The 19,806-nt window shown below is 45.6% G+C and overlaps 1 protein-coding gene across 2 annotated transcripts in view; it reads right to left on the bottom strand.

Moving 5' to 3' along the window:
- The window catches only part of Pde8a (phosphodiesterase 8A), a 130,587-nt gene extending 111,573 nt beyond the window's left edge, over nucleotides 1-19,014 (bottom strand). Inside the window, exon 1 of one of the 2 annotated variants that reach the window (XM_006969981.3) lies at nucleotides 18,695-19,014. In XM_006969981.3, coding sequence (XP_006970043.1) covers nucleotides 18,695-18,874 — 180 coding nt within the window. In that variant the 5' untranslated portion in view covers nucleotides 18,875-19,014. Of the gene's footprint in view, nucleotides 1-18,456 lie in introns of both variants that reach the window. The other variant, XM_076546029.1, reaches the window with a different exon arrangement.
- Nucleotides 19,015-19,806: the final 792 nt, after the last annotated feature.

The following is a 19,806-nucleotide window of genomic DNA, read 5'->3' as shown; positions in this document are numbered from 1 at the left end:
TGGAACACACACTCTTTTTATGTTGCACCCAAACGGAGTTTTCCCTTGTGTTATTATTATCCAGTCTTCTCTTACCAAACAGACCAAATGGAAAGTTTCTCCAGCAATGAAACATGCAAACCGCCTCAGAGTCATTATAAGGAATAATGGCCATTACATAGGAAAGTGGGATTCATTCTTAAACTGACAAGCACTGGGAAGCCTCAAACCCAGTATAGGGCAACACTGGCCTCTCTGGCCAACATCCTTTCTTCCTCTAAGGTGTGTTCCCATTCCAGTTGCCTACTTTCCAGGAATACTGCTGCCAATCATGAAGGCTACCTCCTGGCCACTGAGGGTAGGTACGCCAGGCAGGCTCATCTCGTTTCCTGCCTAGGAATTTTCAGATTGGAATTAATTTTCCATTAATAAAGCTATGAAAGGAGGTCAGATGGCATCACTGCCTGTTGAACAACCAACCCTAGAAAACAAAAGATAATGCTTGTCAGAGGCCAGCATACCCACAGCCTTGCCTCCGTTCAGTTACCTAAGCCAAACTACAGTGGCCCACAAATTCCCTTTCTGGCTTCAGCTAGCATTCAAAAAAAATCCTGACCAATTTACAATTGGCCCTCCCTATATCCGCAGGCTCTAAACTTGCAAATTTAAATAACCACGAATAGAAACTATGTGGGGAAATGTGCCTGCACTAAACATGTGCAGACTTCTCTTTCTTGTCATTATTCCCTGGACAAACAACAACTATTTGTATAGCACTTACACTGTATTAGATGTAAGTCATCTAGGAATGATTTGACATTTATGAGGGAATATGCACACTTGAACACTCACAGACCTGCTATCTAAGGCCTTAGAACCAATGCCCTTTCATAATGAGGGATGACTGTGGTCCAGAAAAAAGTCTCAAAATAAGACAAAAAAAAAAAAAAAAAGATTTGTAATGTCTCACAAAGCTCAAAAAAGCCAAGTAAAAAATACAGACATAGCAAAGTACAGCTGTGATATAATGAGAAATAAACATAGTCCCTGGCTTACAAAACATCTTTTGTTATAATATTTGGTCTTTTGTCCTTTAACAGCTCTGGAGAAGCTCCAGGAAAATAAAGGCAAAGGCAAAGAGTTAGGCATGGCAACAAGGAGCTATAATCCCAGCACCTAGGAGGCTGAGGTGGGAAGATCTAAATTAAAGACTAGCCTGGGATAAGAGTATGTGTCCCAGTTTGATACAATTAAAAATAAAAATGAAGGTATAAGAAATGTTGTGATCAAAACGACTCTGAGATACCACCTTACACCTGTCAGAATGGCTACGATCAAAAACACCAATGACAGTCAATGTTGGAGAGGATGTGGAGCAAAGGGAACACTCCTCCACTGTTGGTGGGAATGTAAACTTGTACAACCACTGTGGAAATCAGTATGGCGGTTTCTCAGAAAATTAGGAATCGAACTACCTCAAGACCCAGCCATCCCACTCTTGGGCATATATATACCCAAGGAATGCTGATTCATACCATAAAGATACATGCTCAGCTATGTTCATAGCAGCACTATTTGTAATAGCCAGAACCTGGAAACAACCTAGATGCCCGTTAACGGAAGAATGGATGGAAAAAATGTGGTATATATACACGATGGAGTACTACTCAGCAGAGAAAAACAATGAAAGCATGAAATTTGCAGGCAAATGGATGGAACTAGAAAAAATCATCCTGAGTGAGGTAACCCAAAACCAGAAAGACAGTCATGGTTTGTACTCACTCATAAGTGGATTCTAGATATAAAATAAAGAACAATCAGACCACAACCCATAGAACCATGGAGGCTATATATATAGCATGAAGGTCCCTAGGACGACTGTGGCTTATAATAAATTTCGGTCTTACTAAATTATTGGGGGAAAAAATAGCCAAACGAATGGAAACACATGAACTATGAACCAAAGGCTGAGGGGCCCCCAGCTGGATCAGGCCCTCTGAATAGGTGAGACAGTTGATTGGCTTGATCAGTTTGGGAGGCAACTAGGCAGTGAGACCGAGTCCTGTGCTCATTGCATGAGTTGGCTGTTTGAACCCTGGAGCTTATGCAGGGACACTTGGCTCAGTCTGGGAGGAGGGGACTGGACCTGCCTGGACTGAGTCTACCAGGTTGATCGCAGTCCTGGGGGGGGGGAGGCTTTGCCCTGGAGGAGGCGGGAATGGGGGGGGTGGGCGGGGGGTAAGGGGAGGGGGTGGGAGGGGGGAGAACAGGGGAACCCGTGGCTGATATGTAGAACTGAATAGTATTGTAAATTAAAATAAGAGAAAAAAAATGTTGTGTTATTCATAACAAGCCCCTTTCACCTAAATTTATGTTAGTAAGATAATTTATGAAAAGTCTTAGATAACTGTAAGGGGGGGCTAGTTGCCTGGGGAACCAAACATGTGGCTAAAGAGGACGGGAAGGGAGGGGAGGAGAGGAGGGGAGAAGAAGTGTGGTGGTTAAACAGAAATGGCCCCCACAGGCTCACATATTGAATGCTTAAATACCAGGGAGTGGCACTAATTGAGAATTAGATGTGGTCGTGTTTGAAGAAGTGTGTCACTGGGAATGAGCTTTGAGGTTTCAAAAGTTCAAGCCAGGCCCAGTGTCTGGCTCTTCCTGCTGCCTGCGGATCCGGATGTAGAACTCTTAGCTCCTTCTCCAGCACCATGTCTGTCTACATAATGCCATGAAGATAATGGACGGAACCTTTGAAACTGTGAGTGAGCCATACCAATTAACTGTTTCCCTTTAAAAGAGCTGCTATGGTCATGGTGTCTTGTGACAGCAACAGATCACTGACTAAGATAGGAACACAAAATGGGAGAAGAGGGGAGGAGAAGAAACTAAAAGCTGAGTCCATGACAAATGGCCAGTCATTTAGCCAACTATATGTATGTGACAAAGTCTTGGTAACAATCCAAAAGGATTAACTAGGGGGACTGGAAAGGGGGTAAGAATGGGGAATGAAGTGCATATGTGAGTGTGATCGGAATATACCACACACAGGTATAAAAACATCACAATGAAATCATTATTTTATATAATTAATATATGCTAATAAAAAATTAAAAATAAAAAGAATCCAAAAGGATGGGTTCAAGGAGTCTCCAGGTTTTTCTTTTCTTTTTTCTTTTACTTTTTAAGTGTTTTTTAAAAATGATTTATTTAACTTTATTTTATGTGCATTGGTATGAAGGTGTCAGATCCCCTGGAACTGAAGTTACATATAGTTGTGAGCTGCCATGTGGGTGCTGGGAATTGAACCTGGGTCCTCTGGAAGAGCAGCCATCTCTCCAGGCCTGGTATTTTCTTTTTTTAAACTGGCTTTTAAAAAGATAAATTTATCTTCATGTGCACAGGTATTTTGCCTGCCTGTGTGTCTGTCTGTTCCCCACATGCATGCCTGGTGCCATCAGAAGCTCCCGGATCCAGGATCCCCTGAGCTGGAGCCATAGGCAGTGGTTAGCTACCATGTCAGCAATGGAAATCAACCTCAGGTCCTCTGGAAGAGTAGCCAATGCTCTTAACCACTGAATCGGCTACACAGCCCCTCACTGCATTTTTTTGTGTGTGTGTATTTTGGTGGTGGCACACAGGTCGGAGGTCAGAGGTCAACTTTTCTGAGTCAGTTCTCTCCTTCCACGTTTAAATGGGTTCCAGGGATTGAACTCAGGCCATCAGACTTGTGCAGAAGATACTTTACCCATTGAGCCATCTTGAAGCATGGTCCCAAGTTCTTCAAACAGAATATATCCACACGCCAGGAAGGCGGTGCACCCTATGTCACTGGGGCAGAAGATGACGTGCCCACGTTGGTTTTTCTGTCCTTGTGTCAGAATAGCTGCTGACTCCAAACCAGCCTTGCTGGGACAAGTCAGGCACAACGCACACGCCACCCTTGGAGGCCTGACTGGGGCCTGGTTAAGGACAGGTACCGTTATCCTGATCTCTGAGTGTCCACACACTGAAAGAACAGGTTCAGTTCAGTGGCCCTGACTAAAGACCACCCTTGGAGGCCTGACTGGGGCCTGGCTGTAGGACAGGTACCGTTATCCTGATCTCTGAGTGTCCACACACTGAAAGAACAGCTTCAGTTCAGTGGCCCTGACCAAAGACCACCTCCGCTCCAGGGGTTCGTAACAAAAGCAGCTCCATGAACAGTGAGCCTGAACCAAATCCATGGATTACCCAGAGATTTGCTAGGGGCCTGAAGCTGTCCTGCATTGCACAAACAGCCTTGGTATCTCAAGGCTAGCATAGTTGTTGGTGATGAAAATTATTTTTTCATTTACAGGCCAAAACCTCAGCACATCCTTGTTTGTAGTTCCATTATCAGAATATTTAGCAGCACTAAAAGAATTATGGTACAGCATCTTTCTCCACTGACTTTCTGGTCAGCCGCTGTGTCTTCTACACAAAGACAAAGACCACCACTAAAGTCGCACATAACAGATCAGAAGGTCTGTCCCCACACTCTCTCTCATACCTGCATTTTAACACAAAATACTATGGCTCGCAAAGAACCACGTGATTTTTGTCCATCCTACAGTTAAATAAGCCAAAGCCAGAATTCAAGCCTAAATCCTGACCTCTACCTCCTCTGCCTTCTTCAAGCATCCAGTAACAACAGTACACTCAGATTTCTGGATACACAGTGCACAATCGGGGCAGAGGAGAGACAAACCTGTCCTCTCCGGAGTTTGTTATGTTATCATCTTCACACTGCTAGACGGAAAAAAAAAAAAAAAAGACCTAGGACAGCATTCAGCCCACAGTAAACATTAGGGGGAAATGTATGCTGAATGATTAAGATAATAAGAAATTTACTATGTAAAAATTTATGAAACCAGAGGTGAAATGAAGAGAGGAAGCCTATAACAGAGTTCAAGTGCTTTCTAATTCTTTGTCTCCAAAAACTAGAGACTGCTGGTTTTCACCGCTGCTGAAAATGACTATATGCTACTCACTCGGTCAGCTATTGACGCCTACATAAAGGTCTTTAAGTCTGTGAGAATCCTGCTAGAGCACAAGATCTGCCTTCCACACTCCCAATCAAAACTTTACTCTAGCTCAGCTTATCTGGACCTTTTGGCTTTTCAAGACCTTGTTTCTTTTTTTTTTTAATTTATTTATTTCTATTTTATGTGCAATGGTGTTTTGCCTACATGTATGTCTATGTGAGGATGTTGGATCCCCCGGAACTGGAATTACAGACAGGTGTGAGCTGCCATGTGGGTGCTGGGAATGGAACCTGGGTCCTCTGGAAGAACAGCCAGTGCTGAGCCATCTCTCCAGCCCCCCAAGACCCTGTTTCTTAACACCAGAATATCAAAAGACATAGCACAAGAGCTTAGATAAGAAAAAGCAATAAAACTGCCATTTTATTGAAAAATGTTAAGGCAATTTAAAAAAACTAGCCAAACAGTCTATGAATGATTACATAATAACATAATCTTCATTGTGTGCCAACTCCAATTCTCTATATATGAAGTACAAAGTAAAAAAAGTAGGTATATGTACAGGTCTTTAAAAAAAACTTTTTTTTTTTTTTCAGAAAAGTAGAGTTGAAAATATTGAAGTTTAGGAGTCTTGGGGATTCTGTTCCTTCATTGTTTCTGACACATGTCAGCCACTCCACAACACAGCAGTGTGAAAAGCTGTGTGAGGTGGGCATGCAGACAGCCTGAGGCCTCTGTATCTCAGGGAACTGACCAGTGCGGCTTAGTGCAGAGAGCTTGTCTCACGCACATGACATACTATCCCCAACCCCTAATACAGCTGGAAAGGAAATTGTTAAAAAGAAACAAGAGCGTTTCCCACAAACACAAAGCACCAAGGGGCACAGGACAGACTGTTAACAGGACGAGGTTCTCACCCTGGCTCCCCGTTACACACAGTGTGATTCTGGACATGCTGTCTAAATGTCTTACAGTTTCAGGTTCCTCTCAAGTATGGCCAAGTCAAAGGTTCTAGTAAGGAAAAAATTTCTGCTGGGCAGTGGTGGTGCACGCCTTTACTCCCAGCACTTGGGAGGTAGAGGGACTCAGATCTCTGTGAGTTCAAGGCCAGCCTGCTCTACAGAGGAGTTCCAGGACAGCCAAGGCTACACTGAGAAACCCTGTCTTGAAAACACAAACAAACAAAAAAGAAAATACATTTGTTATAAAAAATAAAATAATTCAATAAAATAACTCATCTGAGCCACGTTTACAAATACAGTTTTTAAACACAATGTAATGTTTTTCATTAGACTGTACCAAAATATATTAAAATTTGACTTCAGAGAATTGATTTTTTTTTTAATTAAGATAGATTCAAACTTTTAAGAATAAATCCAAGAAAAGGACCACAGAAGTGAAAAGACTTATGATAAGACATCCATGGCAGCATTAGTAACTTAAGTTATACTTTGGGGGGAAAAAACTTAATGATACAGGAAACAGTTGCAACGCATTGCTAAGTTTTAAAGTCAAGACATAAAGCCATGCGTAAGTATTTACATTTAGTTTACATTTAGGTCTGGTGATGTAACTAGTGGTAGAGTGCTTAAAGCCTCCTAGCACCAAAACAACAACATTATTGTCATTAAAAACGTCTATGCACACATAGGGAAAAGGTATTACTAATATGAATATTATTATGTAATATATACACACAAACAAATAAATGTAAAAAAAGAAAAAAGCTATATGTAGAAAAGGAACTGAGTTAAAGAAACCTCATTTAGCTGAGCATTTAATCCCAGCACTCAGGAGGCAGAGGCAGGCGGATTTCTGTGAGTTCGAGGCCAGCCTGGTCTACAGAGAGAGTCCCAGGACAGGCTCCAAAGCTACACGGAGAAACCTTGTCTTGAAAAAACAAAACAAAACAAAACAAAAAAAACCAAACAAACAAAAAAAAGAAACGTCATTTATGAACTCTAATCAGAATTATTTTAGATAATAATTATCAATTCCTTCTTAAAGAAAAGGAAAACGCCGAGGCTGGTAGTGAGCATTCATACAGTGCCAAATGCCACTGTGACAAAATACTTGAAATAAACAGCTCATAAGGTGGAAAGATTTATTTTGGCTTATGGTTTGAAAGGTTTCTATTCATGGCCAGTTGGCAGTCCTGCTTCTAGGTTAGGGAGAAGGGAGTACACCCCGGCAGCCAGGAGGCGAAGGGAGGAAGAGCTGAGGCCCGGCATCTCCTGCAAGGGCATGCCCTCCATGCCCTACCTTTCTCCTACAAGTCCTTGTCTCCTGAAGGTTCCATCCCTTCCCAGCAGCTCCAGAGATCACAAGTCTTTAATGTGTGTCTTTAGGTCAGTCATCCAGACCAGAACGGGGCAAGGCCCAACAGCAGAGAGATAGAGCAGTCATCCTGGCCATTCAACCTGAGCGTCTGTGACGGCGGCTCCATCAGACTTCGTCTTCGGATACAATTCATGAATCACCAACAATACAGTCTAAAAATATTTAACTTGAACTTATTTTAGAGACAACTTCTGATTTATAAGAAATGCAGAAGTGTGTATGGGACTAAAAAGATGACTCAGGGTTAGCAGAGCTTGCTGTACAACTATGAGGATCTGAATTCAGATTCCAGCACCTACTACTACAAGCTAGAGTGGTCTCACATGTGCCTGTAACCCAGCACTGCGGGGGACAGGGATAGGAGGATTGATTGCTGGGACTTGCTGGTTGCCAGCCCGGCTAAAAATCACAAGCCCAGGTTCAGGAGAGACCTTTCCTTGATGGAATAACTCAGAAAGTGATCAGAGAACACCTGACACTTTCCTCTGGCTTCAGCTCACAGACTTGTATATATACCATACACTCTAAAAAAAGAGTTACAGAAAGTAGAATGAGAGAGAATTGATAGCTCAGGGAAGCAAGTTTGGGTATGACTGGTAGGGTCTCCTTAAGAAGAGTATGTGTATGTTCCAGATTTTAAAAAAAGTAAATGATCATAAGCAGATGCAATGCAGGACATTTATGAAATTATAAAGGAAACTAGTAAGGTATATAATGTAGGCAGTAAATACTATTTTTATAAATTAATGAAATGGAAATGTGCAGATTATCAGATGAAAAAAACTACACTGCCAAATAATATGTATTTATTTAAAGGGCGGTACCTTTAAAAATTAAGGAGAGTTACCATATGATCCAGCAATTCCATTCATGGGTATATATCCAAAAGAATTGAAAGAAAGGACTCAAATAGACATTTGTATATTCATATTCCTATCAACATTATTCAAATTGTCAAAAGATAAAGGCAATCAAAGTGTTCATCAATGGATAAATAATGTGCTAACACATACAATAGAATATTATTCAACCTTAAAAAGGAAATAATTTCTGATATATACTATAAGAGAAATGAGCCTTGAGAACATTATGCTAAGTGAAATAAGCCAGTCCCAAAAAGACAAAATCTGTACCTGTATCTGTAGTCAAATAAATAGAGACAGAAAGTAAAATGGAGTTTTCCAGGGCAGAGAGGAGACTTAGCAGTTATTTTGGATGTGTGGCATTTCAGTTTTACAAGATGGAAAAGTCCCAGAGTTGGCTGGTGTCAACAGCTGCACGACTCTGTCAATGTACTTAGCACTAGGAACTGTATACCTAAAGCTATTAAAATCTATAAAATCTATAAAAGCTATAAACTTGTTCATCGTCATTTTTTAAAAAGATTTTATTTTTAATCATGTGTGTATCTGTGTGAGCATTGTGCAGGGGTAGAGATGTACAAGGAGGCCAGAATTCCCTGGGATCTGATGATCCTCTAGAGCTGGAGTTACAGGTGGTTGTGAGACTTCCTGGGTTGGGCGCTAGGAACAGAACCTGGGTTCCTTACACAAGCAGTTTGTGCTGAGACATCTCTCCAGCCCCTAACTAGTTTTTAAGCGTAAGCAGAGTGTGGCTCAGTGGCTGAGTACTCACCTAGAGCACACAAGGCCCTAGGTCCCATCTCTAGCATAAGTGAACTACAGTCATGTGTTGTATGATCAATTTCACTGAAAAATGAATATACATACTAACATGTTGTAGCAAATAATTTCAAGACAGTGAAAACTACACTGTAACATCTGCCTATTTTCTAGAATGCATAAACATTGCTTCTGTAATAAAAGAGAACACAGAACCTACAGTCTAGTACTTGGGTGCAGTTTAAGTGCTTTTGCAACTTAAATGATCCTTGTTATTGTGTGTATTTTTCAAGCTCCCTGCAATAAACAGAATTTATACGAGAAAAAGCAGAAGTGTACTTTTATAAAATGAACAAAGTGGCAAAAGCCAAGAACGGCTTTTATGGAAAACCAAGGCTTCCTTCCCTGAGCTCTCTTTGCACTGACACCTGCCCTGTGCTGATAGAGTGAACCTGCTCCTGTAACTGGTCATCACCAAGCTGGACAAGTCATTCGATCTCTTTTAATATCTGCTTCTTTCAATCTTAAACATGGGAAATAAAATCCCTCCATTCTACTCCACAGAGGCCTGGAGAACATCAAATGAGGTGATTGCAGAAATAGCATTGGCAGCCCATAGAGCACGGGACAAACCGTGGCATGCTATCATCGTCCCTCTAAGCTGGTAAACCCCAACCTCTGAGTCACCCTCCACTTCCTTTCCCTTCATCCCCCAAATCCAATCTGTCCTTAGCCTATTAGATGTTTCTTTGTTCATCCCCTCCACTCCCAAACCACTATGCAAATATCAGTTATACCCGACGGCATCTCATTCCTGGACAACAGGACCTGGACAGCGCCTGCCTCTCCCTTCCCCTCACCCAACACTGGAATTCCTGCCTGAAACAATCTTTGTGAAATACATTTATCACTTAACACCCTTCTGGAAATGAAAAGGCCTTTGGAGCTCTATGAGGTTTATAAAATGGACTTCAAACTCCTTATCCTGATTTTCAGGCTTTCCCCCTCTTATCCTCTATACAGTATCCAGGAGTTCCTCAAAGATTGACAGAAATCCCCTGCCTCTGCCTCCCGAGTGCTGGGATCAAAGGCATGCGCCACCACCACTGACTTAATTTCCTCCAAGTCTGCCCATTTTTCAACTGGAAGAACCATATATATTTTGAATACTGATCCTTTATTGATATTATACATTGCAAATATCTAAGTCAGAGGCACAGCTTTTCATTCTCTTTTGATAAGATCTGTATTTTTTAACTTAGTTGAATTTTATCAACTTTTCCTTTATCATAAATACCTTATGGAACTTGCCTACTGAGACCTGAAGACAGACAGACAGACAGACAGACAGACAGACAGACAGACACACACACACACACACACACACACACACACATGGTGGCTAACAACTGCCTGTTAACTCCAGTTCCAGGAGATCTAACACCTTCTTCTGGCATCTACAGTCACTGCATGTACATGGTGCACAGATATATATGCTGGCAAAACACCTACACACAAAAAATGAAAATAAAAATAAACCTTTTTTTTTTAAAAAAAAAAAAAAAAAAAGAAATGTATGTCTTAAAGAAAGGTGTCCTTTGAGCTGGCGACACAGCTCAGAAACTAAGAGTGAGTATACTGTCCTTATAAGGTCCCAAGTTGGGTTCCCATCGTTTATGTCAGATGGCTCACAATGGCCTATAAACAATAAGTGCAGAGGTGCCAATGCCTCTGGCCACCTCTGATACCTGCACTCAGGTGCACACAGACAGACACACACACATACATGTAATTAAAACAACTTTTTTTTTTCCCCTGAAACAGGGTCTCATTATGTAGCACTGGCTGACCTGGAACTCACAGAGATATGCCTACCTCTGCCTCCAAAGTGCTAGAATAAAAGGTGTGTATCACTACTTCCAGCCTAAATAAATCTTGAAAGAGAGAGAGGGGGAGAGAGAAGGGGGAGAGGGAGGATTCATCTGCCTCTGTGGCTCAGTGGGTACAAGCTCTCTCTTGCTGCCAAGCCTGACTACATGAGTTTAGTCCCTGAGAGCCCTGTGGTGGAGGAACATCAGTGACCATGAACTGTCTCCTGACCTTTACATGCATAGCATGTAAACAAGCAAAGCAAGTTTTTTTTTTTTTTTTTTTTTTATTTATTATGTATACAGCATATGTGACTGCAGGCCAGAAGAGGGCATCAGATCTCGTTACAGATGGTTGTGAGCCACAATGTGGTTGCTGGGAATTGAACTCAGGACCTCTGGAAGAGCAGTCAGTGCTCTTAACCTCTGAGCCATCTCTCCAGCCCCGCAAAGCAAGTTTTAAAAGACGTCAAAAAGAAAAACAGAAAGGTACCTGTCCTAGCTTGCTCACCAGCACTGACCGAGGGGAAAAACGAAAATGGTCAATCCTTACATGCTACAATAAAACACTTTTAAAGACATTTAAGTAATCTCACCATAAGTCAAGCATTCTAGTCTCCTTTTGTTTGTTTGTTTTTCTTTTATCTGTGTGTGAGAGGAATTGCTGGAGATTGAACCCAGGCCCCGCCACATGCTAGACAATTGCTTTACCACTGAGCCATGGAGCCACATCCCTGTCCCTCTCTAGTCTCCTACAGCTGAGAAGACACAAGATCAGGATGTGCCAGTTCTAGCACCAATCCCGGATGAAGTGGATGTCAGCCACGTTCTAGCCCCTCCTCCTTTCCACATCACCTCACTGGGGAGCTGCCATCAACTCCAAACACCTAAGGACGGCATGGGGGCGGCGTGGGATACCCACTAGCAATGGGAAAGGAGCTGAGGCAGTCATTAGGACCGGAAAGAGAGTGACAGCTGGTGAGCTCAGCAAACAAGAAGGTATGTTCCCAAGCCATACAGAGAAAAAGCACTGGCGAGTCCCGCACCCGAGTCCTCTGAAGTCACACCACAGTTCAGGGAAATCGGCAACATCCTTCCTGTCGGTGTGGATGGACAGACTACATTTCATGCTTGTAGCTGAGAAACAGCAGCATAAAACTTGTCAAAACAGTGCTCTAGCATGATATTCCACCACTGCCTCCCAACGGAGCAGAACAAAAGTAGAGCAGAAGGAGGGGACCCAGAAACACTGCTCAGCTTAAACATGGCCCAACTGGAGACAATAGTTTACTAATAACCTGGCAGATTAATCACTGGCTCAAGGGTGTTTCGGCTTTTTGTTAAAACACGTGCAACACACCCTAACCATTTTTGTTAACTTTAAATGAGATGAGACAGACCTAGGGAATGTGAACAAAAAGCCCTACCAGACTCAAAGCTGGGGTTAGTTATCCGAGTACTTTCGAGTGTGCCCAGCATGTAGGAACTGTCACGAAACTAGGACACAGTCCCCGTCCTCCTCGAGCAGCCGAAACTCCAGGCAAGGGCCCCACGAAGCCATCTAGGCCTTTAAAGTGCAAGCCCTGCCAGGGGCTCAAGAAAGCCTTTGGTGGGACCTGGAGTGACTCTGGGAGGATGCCTACATGCAAGCCTGGGGGAGAAGCACACCAGGCAGAGGGCAAAGGTCACACAGCTCCTGGAGAGCCACGCTAAGGAAGGCAGTCTGTAGCCTGAGGAGGGGGAAGGAACGAGTCCCTAGGGATTCTTTAGTTGGTTTCACACAGCACAGAGGACAGACTGGAGAATGGATAGCTCATTTTGTAGATAACTGGGAGGACTGAACTGGCTACAACTTCCACACACAGGAACTTAAAGCAGGGCATACCCGCGTCTTCAGTAAGTGAAGACCTAACAACATCATAGGAATACAACTTCAGGACACCCCATTAAAACTCAGGTGACTGGGGCTGGAGAGATGGCTCAGTGCTCAAGGGCACTGGCTGCCCTTCCAGAGGACCCAGGTTCAGTTCCCAGCACCCAGATCAGTGGCTCACAACTCTTGTGCAGCTCTAGTTCCAGGGGATCCAACATCTTCTGGCCTCCCTGGGCACTGCATGAGACAGTGCATAGACAGACACTCGGGCACATTAAATAAATAAGTGAGGGGGCTGGAAAGATGGCTCAGTGGTTAAGAGCACTGCCTGCTCTCCCAGAGGACCCAGGTTCAATTCCCAGCACCCACGGCAGCTCCTAACTGTAACTCCAGTTCCAGGGGATCTGACATTTTCACACTAATGCACATAAATTTTTAAAGAATAAAAAAATAAAAATTCATTTATAGCCAGCCTACTGCAGTGGTTCTCAACCTTCCCAATGCTGTGACCCTTTTTTTACTACAGTGTGTTTTCTTGACCCCAAACCAATACAATTATTTTTGTTGCTACTTCATAGCTCTAATTTTGCTATTTTTATGAGTCATAATGTAAATACCAATGTTTTCCAATGGTCTTAGGTGACCCCTGTGACAGGGGTGTTCAACCCCCAGGGGGGTTATGACCCACAGGCTGAGAACCACTGGCCTATTGGAAGGCCAGTCCCTGGGAGGAGGAATGCAATGGGCAGTTAAGAGAGCAACAGTCTGGAGGTTGAGAGCCAGGAGCAATGTGTTCTGACTCCAGCTTGATTATATGGCCCTGGGTGAGTCTCAAACCACTGGTGCCTTCGCTGCAAACGAGAAAATGACGTCAGCCATCTCCCAAGGTTGCAAAGATTAGAGGCGATACCATCTGTAACACATGTAGTACAAGTACAGCTGACGAAGCAGATGACATCCAAGAGGTGGCAAGGGTTACTAACAGAGACAGTCTGCATCCCAGAACAAGCCCACTGCTCTCTATTACCTCACCACTGAGAAACCACCAGCCTTGGGCCAGACTGGGGCTTACTCCTATCCTAACACCTCCTTTAATTGTATTTTTCGTTTTAACTTTCTGAAATAATCTGTGCTTTAAAGCATTTTATGTTATACTGAGATGTCATCCTCACATCACGAACCTCCCCCTGCTGAAGAACTCAATCTAAATGAGCAAGCCACGTAGGCAGAACCAGTGTCCCCAAATCACTTCAAAAGGGACCATGGGCCCCGTCAGAAACTTCACTTCAGTATGGAAAAGATCAAGATTGACCCAGGACAGGTCATGGAATCCTGACATAATATCATTCTTAAGAATCACAGTTAAATTTATGGGGATAATGACACAAATATTGTGTTTATACATACACACATTACAGTTGCTTGGTGTGTATATATTTTAGAGTAAAACTTGTTTCCTCATCTTAATTTGCATGTGTTTATGCTTGCCTAAATTAAAGCAATTCTCTCTTCATGTGTTATCTGATTTTGTTCTCTGCCAAGTTACTGTTTCTGAGAGTGGGAAATATTTTTGAAATATTATGATACAGGCAATTATCAATGCAAAGCATTTTATGTATATAACAAGATTTCAAGAAAATATTTTTTAATATTTTTTAATTCTTCACAGCTAAGCCTGGCAAAAGACTCTATATACGGGAAGTCATAAGAACACAGTAGTGCACAAACTCACCACCCCGCCCTCCTGAGATAAACTGTACCATACCACAAGAGGAGCACAAAGTTAGATCTTGTTTTCTCAACTACACCTGCAGAGGGAAACTGTCGGTAAATCTCAGTGGAGAAACACAATCAGGTGACACACCAAGAGAACACTGCTTAATTTAACAAACATAAATGTGATTGATTTTTTTATAAATTAACATCAGACAACCAATTTTATTCTAATGTAGATGATAATTACTCTATAACTAAGAAGTCAGTTTGTTTTGGTTGACAAAAATGGCTAGTTTGGCCAGATCTCTGGAGAAAGGGGGCCGGTAGGAAGATCAAGGAGGGAGACTGGACGAGGGAGAGGAAGACAGTGAACGGTCAGAGAAAAGCAAAAGGACAAAAAGAGAATTCCAGGAGCAAGGCGGAAATAGACCCAACTGGAGCATCGAGGACCCTGAGGGAGTTCTGATGGGGACACTAACACTCGGTCAGAGTGAGTGTGCAGCCACATAGTCCTGCCGTGGACTGCCCACCAGGCTGTACCAATCCTCACAACCTTTTAAAACACCAACGTGAAGCAGAAGTGGTGATGATGCACCTTTAATGCCAGCACTCAGCAGGCACAGGCAGGAGGAGCTCTGAGTTCAAGGCCAGTCTAGGACAGCCAGAGCTCACAAAACCAACAAAACAATAACCACAAACAACAAGGCTCACTAGGATGGATATATCTTACCCCACCCCAACCCCCGGGTACAGCTCTCTGGGGAACAACAACCAGAGACTCCCACAAAAGCAATCTGAACTTCACAGCCTCCAATCTAGTGGAAACTCTTGTCTGTGTCTCCTTTCTATGACAGGGGAGATCGTCCTTGCCCAGCCTGTTTCACACAATCCTACAATCCAACAACTGTTCATGGGAGGTCTACTGTGGACCAGGCCTAAGCGAGACAGCAAACAGAGGCATGTCTGCCCACCTCACAAAGCTGATGAGGATGGCTGAGAGCAGAGGGCACCAATCATCAGCAGTCCACTGGGGGTTTGTGAATAGATCTCTATCACTTCTTTCCCCACACACGTTTCAAGGGTACCTCAAGTTCCCACTAAGGAAAAGGGAAACAAAGTCAATCTAAAACCTGACAAGACAATATTGGAATGTTACAGTTAAAGCTTACACTGATTAAAAATAAAAGTGTAAGTGTTCAAGCTGAACACAGTGCTCATTATCTGTAACCACACAGGCTATATAACTCCTGGATAAACACACAGCCAGAGTATTTTCAGTTATACTTAAATAGGTTCATACACTCACCTCCCAGTGTATTCCTAAAGTACCTTTGGAATCATTAAGAACTAAATCATATTTGTTGACTTCTACTGTTAGGTACATTCCTTGTACTTCGAATACTACAATCTCATGGCAGGAATCAGAGCCTATCATGCATGGCTTGTCTAAGACAGAACCCTAAGAAAGGGGCTGGACAATCAAAGAGGTCTAGGAAATGCAACTCTAAACACCCTTTGGAAGATCACAAGGTATTTTAAAAAGTTGACTCTGACAAGTCCTGCATTTAAAAAAGAAGAAAACAACACTTGGCTGAAACCAGTTTCAGGGGCATGCACCTACAGTACACCAGAAGGTGGGAAGCTGAGGCAGCAGGACCCCAAGTTCCAGGCCACTGTGGGTGCCACCCCAACACACTATGGGAAGGGCAAGAGAGCAGGGACAGAAGAGAGGCCAGGAGGGAGGCAGGAACTCTGCTGAACTTACTGAGTTCCTCAAACTGATCGGATCCCAGAACACTTCATTTGTGTGATACTCGTTACCAGTCCACAGACTGCTGCATGGGATTACATATGAAATCTATCACAGTGTAAAGCATACACTGTTCAATCCGAAATGTATTTAATCAGTCCTTCAGCAACGCTGAGGAACTATTTAATGTATGCTACGGGAATATAAAACTTTCTCCACTGAACTTCTTGTTTAAATTCACTCACATATACCTGAATCTGCATTTTAAAGAATGAATACATGCACAAACACCCGTATGTGTGCAAGTTTGTGCCCATGTGCCTGCACGCCTGCATGCCTGCATGTGGAGGCCAGAGGGCCACCTCTATGGCTGATTTTTTGAGACAAGGTCTCTGGCTGAACTCGGAGCTGACCCATGGCTAGGCCGCCTGGACAGCAGCTCAGGGGGTCTGCCTGTCTCCAGCCCACTCCAGCCGCAGCACTAGGTTAAGGTGAATGCTCAGCTTCTGTGTGGTGCTGGGCACCTGAGCATGGCGGGTCTGCGTTCTCACCTGACTGCACTCTACTTCTAATCTATCTCCAAGCTCCCAGCTCCAGGAATATTTTTAATGAACTAGCACAGGCTCTTAAGACATTAATAAAGAAGTAAGTCACTTATAATTTGATCTTGCCAAAGCTTTTCCTCTCTAACGTGTATTTTTCAATTTCCAGAGTGCATTTTCATCTTAATTTTAAGAAAAACAATGCTGAACTAAAGAAAGGCTGTAATTACTACTGCTCTATTACCTGATATGCCTAAACTAACTATCTGTAACTGAGATGTGCAATCAGTATGGACAACCCAGGAGTAAAAGCATGGGAGGAGCTTTCATTTCTATTGGCTGTGCTACTGGAATCTGGAATCTGTCTCCTCCTCTGCACATGTTCATTTTAGGCCTATCTTAAATGTTTTATAGACACAAACTGCAGTGATCGAAGTATCAGTGAGTTAAGAATAAAAAAACAAACTCAACAGTTATTTAGCACCTATTGTACGCATGCCAGGAGGCTAACCGCTCTAAGGATGAACTCGCTTGTCTAGGCCATAACCCAGGCAAAGGGCTGTCAGCACACAATACTTGGAACAGGAACTCTGAAGTCCAGAACACAGAGGATGGCAGACAAGCAAATTGCTGTACAGGAGAGGGTCACAAGATGCCTAATAGACATTTTAAGACGACCAGGCCACCACAAAAAGGCCTGTATGAAGTAAGGTGTCTCACTGAAAGGATGATGTTGGAATTTAATATTGGCTAATGAAATAACCCAGTGTTAAATCCAGAAGGAAACTGTGACAGCGGTTAAGGCCCCCTCATTCTATCTCATCTCCAGTGTCTGGTCTGTAAGTCTGCAGGGCTTCATATAGAAGTTCCTCATCAAATGCAGCTGGCCTAACAGTCTAAACTCTTTTAGCTGTCACAGGTTTCTTTAAAGACACTACAGGGGAAAGAATTCAACTCCTGATAATCAGAATAAGGTTGAATTTTCCCTACGAGTCCAGGTAGGGCGGGGCAACCCCTCCAGTATGGAAAGCTGAACAAGACCTTCCCTTTCATACAGGAAAAGTACCATAATGATAGCTGGAAATTTAAGACAGGCAAATCAACTACATCCTTCAAATGGGGGAGGTCCTGCCCCAACTCGGTAAGCAAGAATCATAATTTCAAAACCTGCTAGTAACTTACATCCAAACCCGGCAGCCAAGCACACTCAGAGTTTGTCTATCTTAATGAAGCACCAGCCAGGGTGTGAGATGTCACTCTAAAATCCCAAGTGTAAATGGAAAGCTGCTGCCGCTGCTGTGTGCCTCGGTGAACTTTTATCTTTCCTTGGGAAAACCTTAGCCCTCGAAACTTTTGATAAGAGCTGAGGCAAAAGGCGCTGGGAAGACACGCAATGAAAAACAAACAAACAAACAAACAAAAACCCTGAGTCCCAGTCAGACAGCCTCCATCAACGATTAACTTCGCCCCGCTGAATCCTTCAAAGCTCACGTCTCCAGGAGTATTTTCTAATCACATAGGCTTTAAATACCACACGTATGCCAATAAACCTGAACTTCAGATAACATGTGCAGTGAAGCCAAACCGATGTTCCAGGTTACGTTTCAACAGTCCCGAAGAAGTGGAAAAGTGAAACTGCGTGTGCCAAGAGGGGACAGGGGTTGGGATACACTAGGCAGGGTGTGTGTTGGGGGGTCGCATCCAAGACCCTTCCCAGAGCCGACAGCCCGGGAACCGCAAGAGCCAAGTGCACCCTGGTTTACCGTCTCGGGGACATCCAGACTATCTCGGGGGTCCCTCACCCGGGTCCCCGATCCGCTGCGCTGGGAAGAAACGGACTCTAGGCGTCCGACCTGGCCAGGGAACGAACGGACGCCACCCCAGCCCCGTTAAAGCCTGGGTCCGCGACAGCCCGCAGGGCGGGCGGCTGGCGTCGGTCAACGGCCGCCCGGAGGGCCCCGGCGGCGACCCCGCGTTTGCCACCCTCCCGGCGCTGCTCACCTTCGAGGCGCCGCCGTTGCGAGGCTGAGGCTCCACGAGCCGGACGCGGCCGGAGCCGGACGCGGTCGACCGTCGTCGCTGTCTAGACCGGGGCGGCGCGGGGCCCGGGGCGCCCCGGTCCTCGACGCTGTGGTTCGCCGCTCGGTTGTCGGAACTGTGGATGCTCGGGGAGCAGCCCATGCTGGCGGCGGCGGCGGCGGCGGCGCCGGGGACACGCTGGCGGGCAGCAGCGATCCGGTCAGCAAACGGCCCTCCCGGCGCCTCGGGGCCGCCGCGGGCGCCGTGTCATCGCGGCCTGAACTGGCGAGCGGGCGGGCGGGCGGGCGAGCGGGCGGGCGGGCGGTGGCGGCGAGCGCGGGTCTCGCGTCAGGAAGCGCGGCCACCTCTTTTATCGCGCTGCGGGCGCGGCGGCGGCGGCGGCGGCGGCCGAGGGGAGGGGGCGCTGGGGCGGGAGGCGCGCGGCGGACGCCCCTCCGAACATGCCCTTCCTGAGGCGGGAGCCGCCGCCGTCTCCCTCACATCGCCGCGCGCGCCGCGGCCACCGCGCTTCCGGGGAATGTCGGGGGAGGAGATTGGCGCTCTCGCCACCGGGAGCCGCGAGCCCGCGCCGCCTTCGCACCGCCGCCCTCGCCCCGTCCGACTCTCGAGGAACCGGCGCTCGCGCGGCGCCGGCGCCCGCTGCTCCTCGGCTCCCCGGGCGGGCGGGCGGGAAGCGCCCCCTAGTCGGGCGACCTTTGGGAAGCCTAGCCCTCCGGCCCTGCACCCCGAGCTACGGGACGGGAGGCACGCGGAACCGGCGCGCCGGCGGGTAGCGAGCGCCTCCCGGCTCCACTCGGGCCGCGCCGTCGAGAAGCGCCCGGGCGGCTGCGCGAGCCAGCGGGGAGGTGTTGCGCGGCCGAGCCCTCCCGCTCCGGGCTCCGGACCGCGTCTTGCGGCCGACGCGCCGCGCCCAGCCCCCAGCGGTGACCTCCAGCGGCTGCTGGCGTCAATGCAAAGCAGCTGGGGCGCCCGCCGCCCGCTCCCGGTACCGCCCGGCCCAGAGCATGCGCGGGCCGCGACCGCAGGGGCGCCCAGCCAGCGTGCCCCGAGAGAGGAAGGGACTGGCTCAATGA

The sequence above is a fragment of the Peromyscus maniculatus genome, chromosome 1 (genome assembly GCF_049852395.1).
Source record: "Peromyscus maniculatus bairdii isolate BWxNUB_F1_BW_parent chromosome 1, HU_Pman_BW_mat_3.1, whole genome shotgun sequence".
Classification (NCBI taxonomy): domain Eukaryota; kingdom Metazoa; phylum Chordata; class Mammalia; order Rodentia; family Cricetidae; genus Peromyscus; species Peromyscus maniculatus.
The sequence above is the reverse complement of the archived record's forward strand: the minus strand, read 5'-3'. Positions and strand labels throughout refer to the sequence as shown.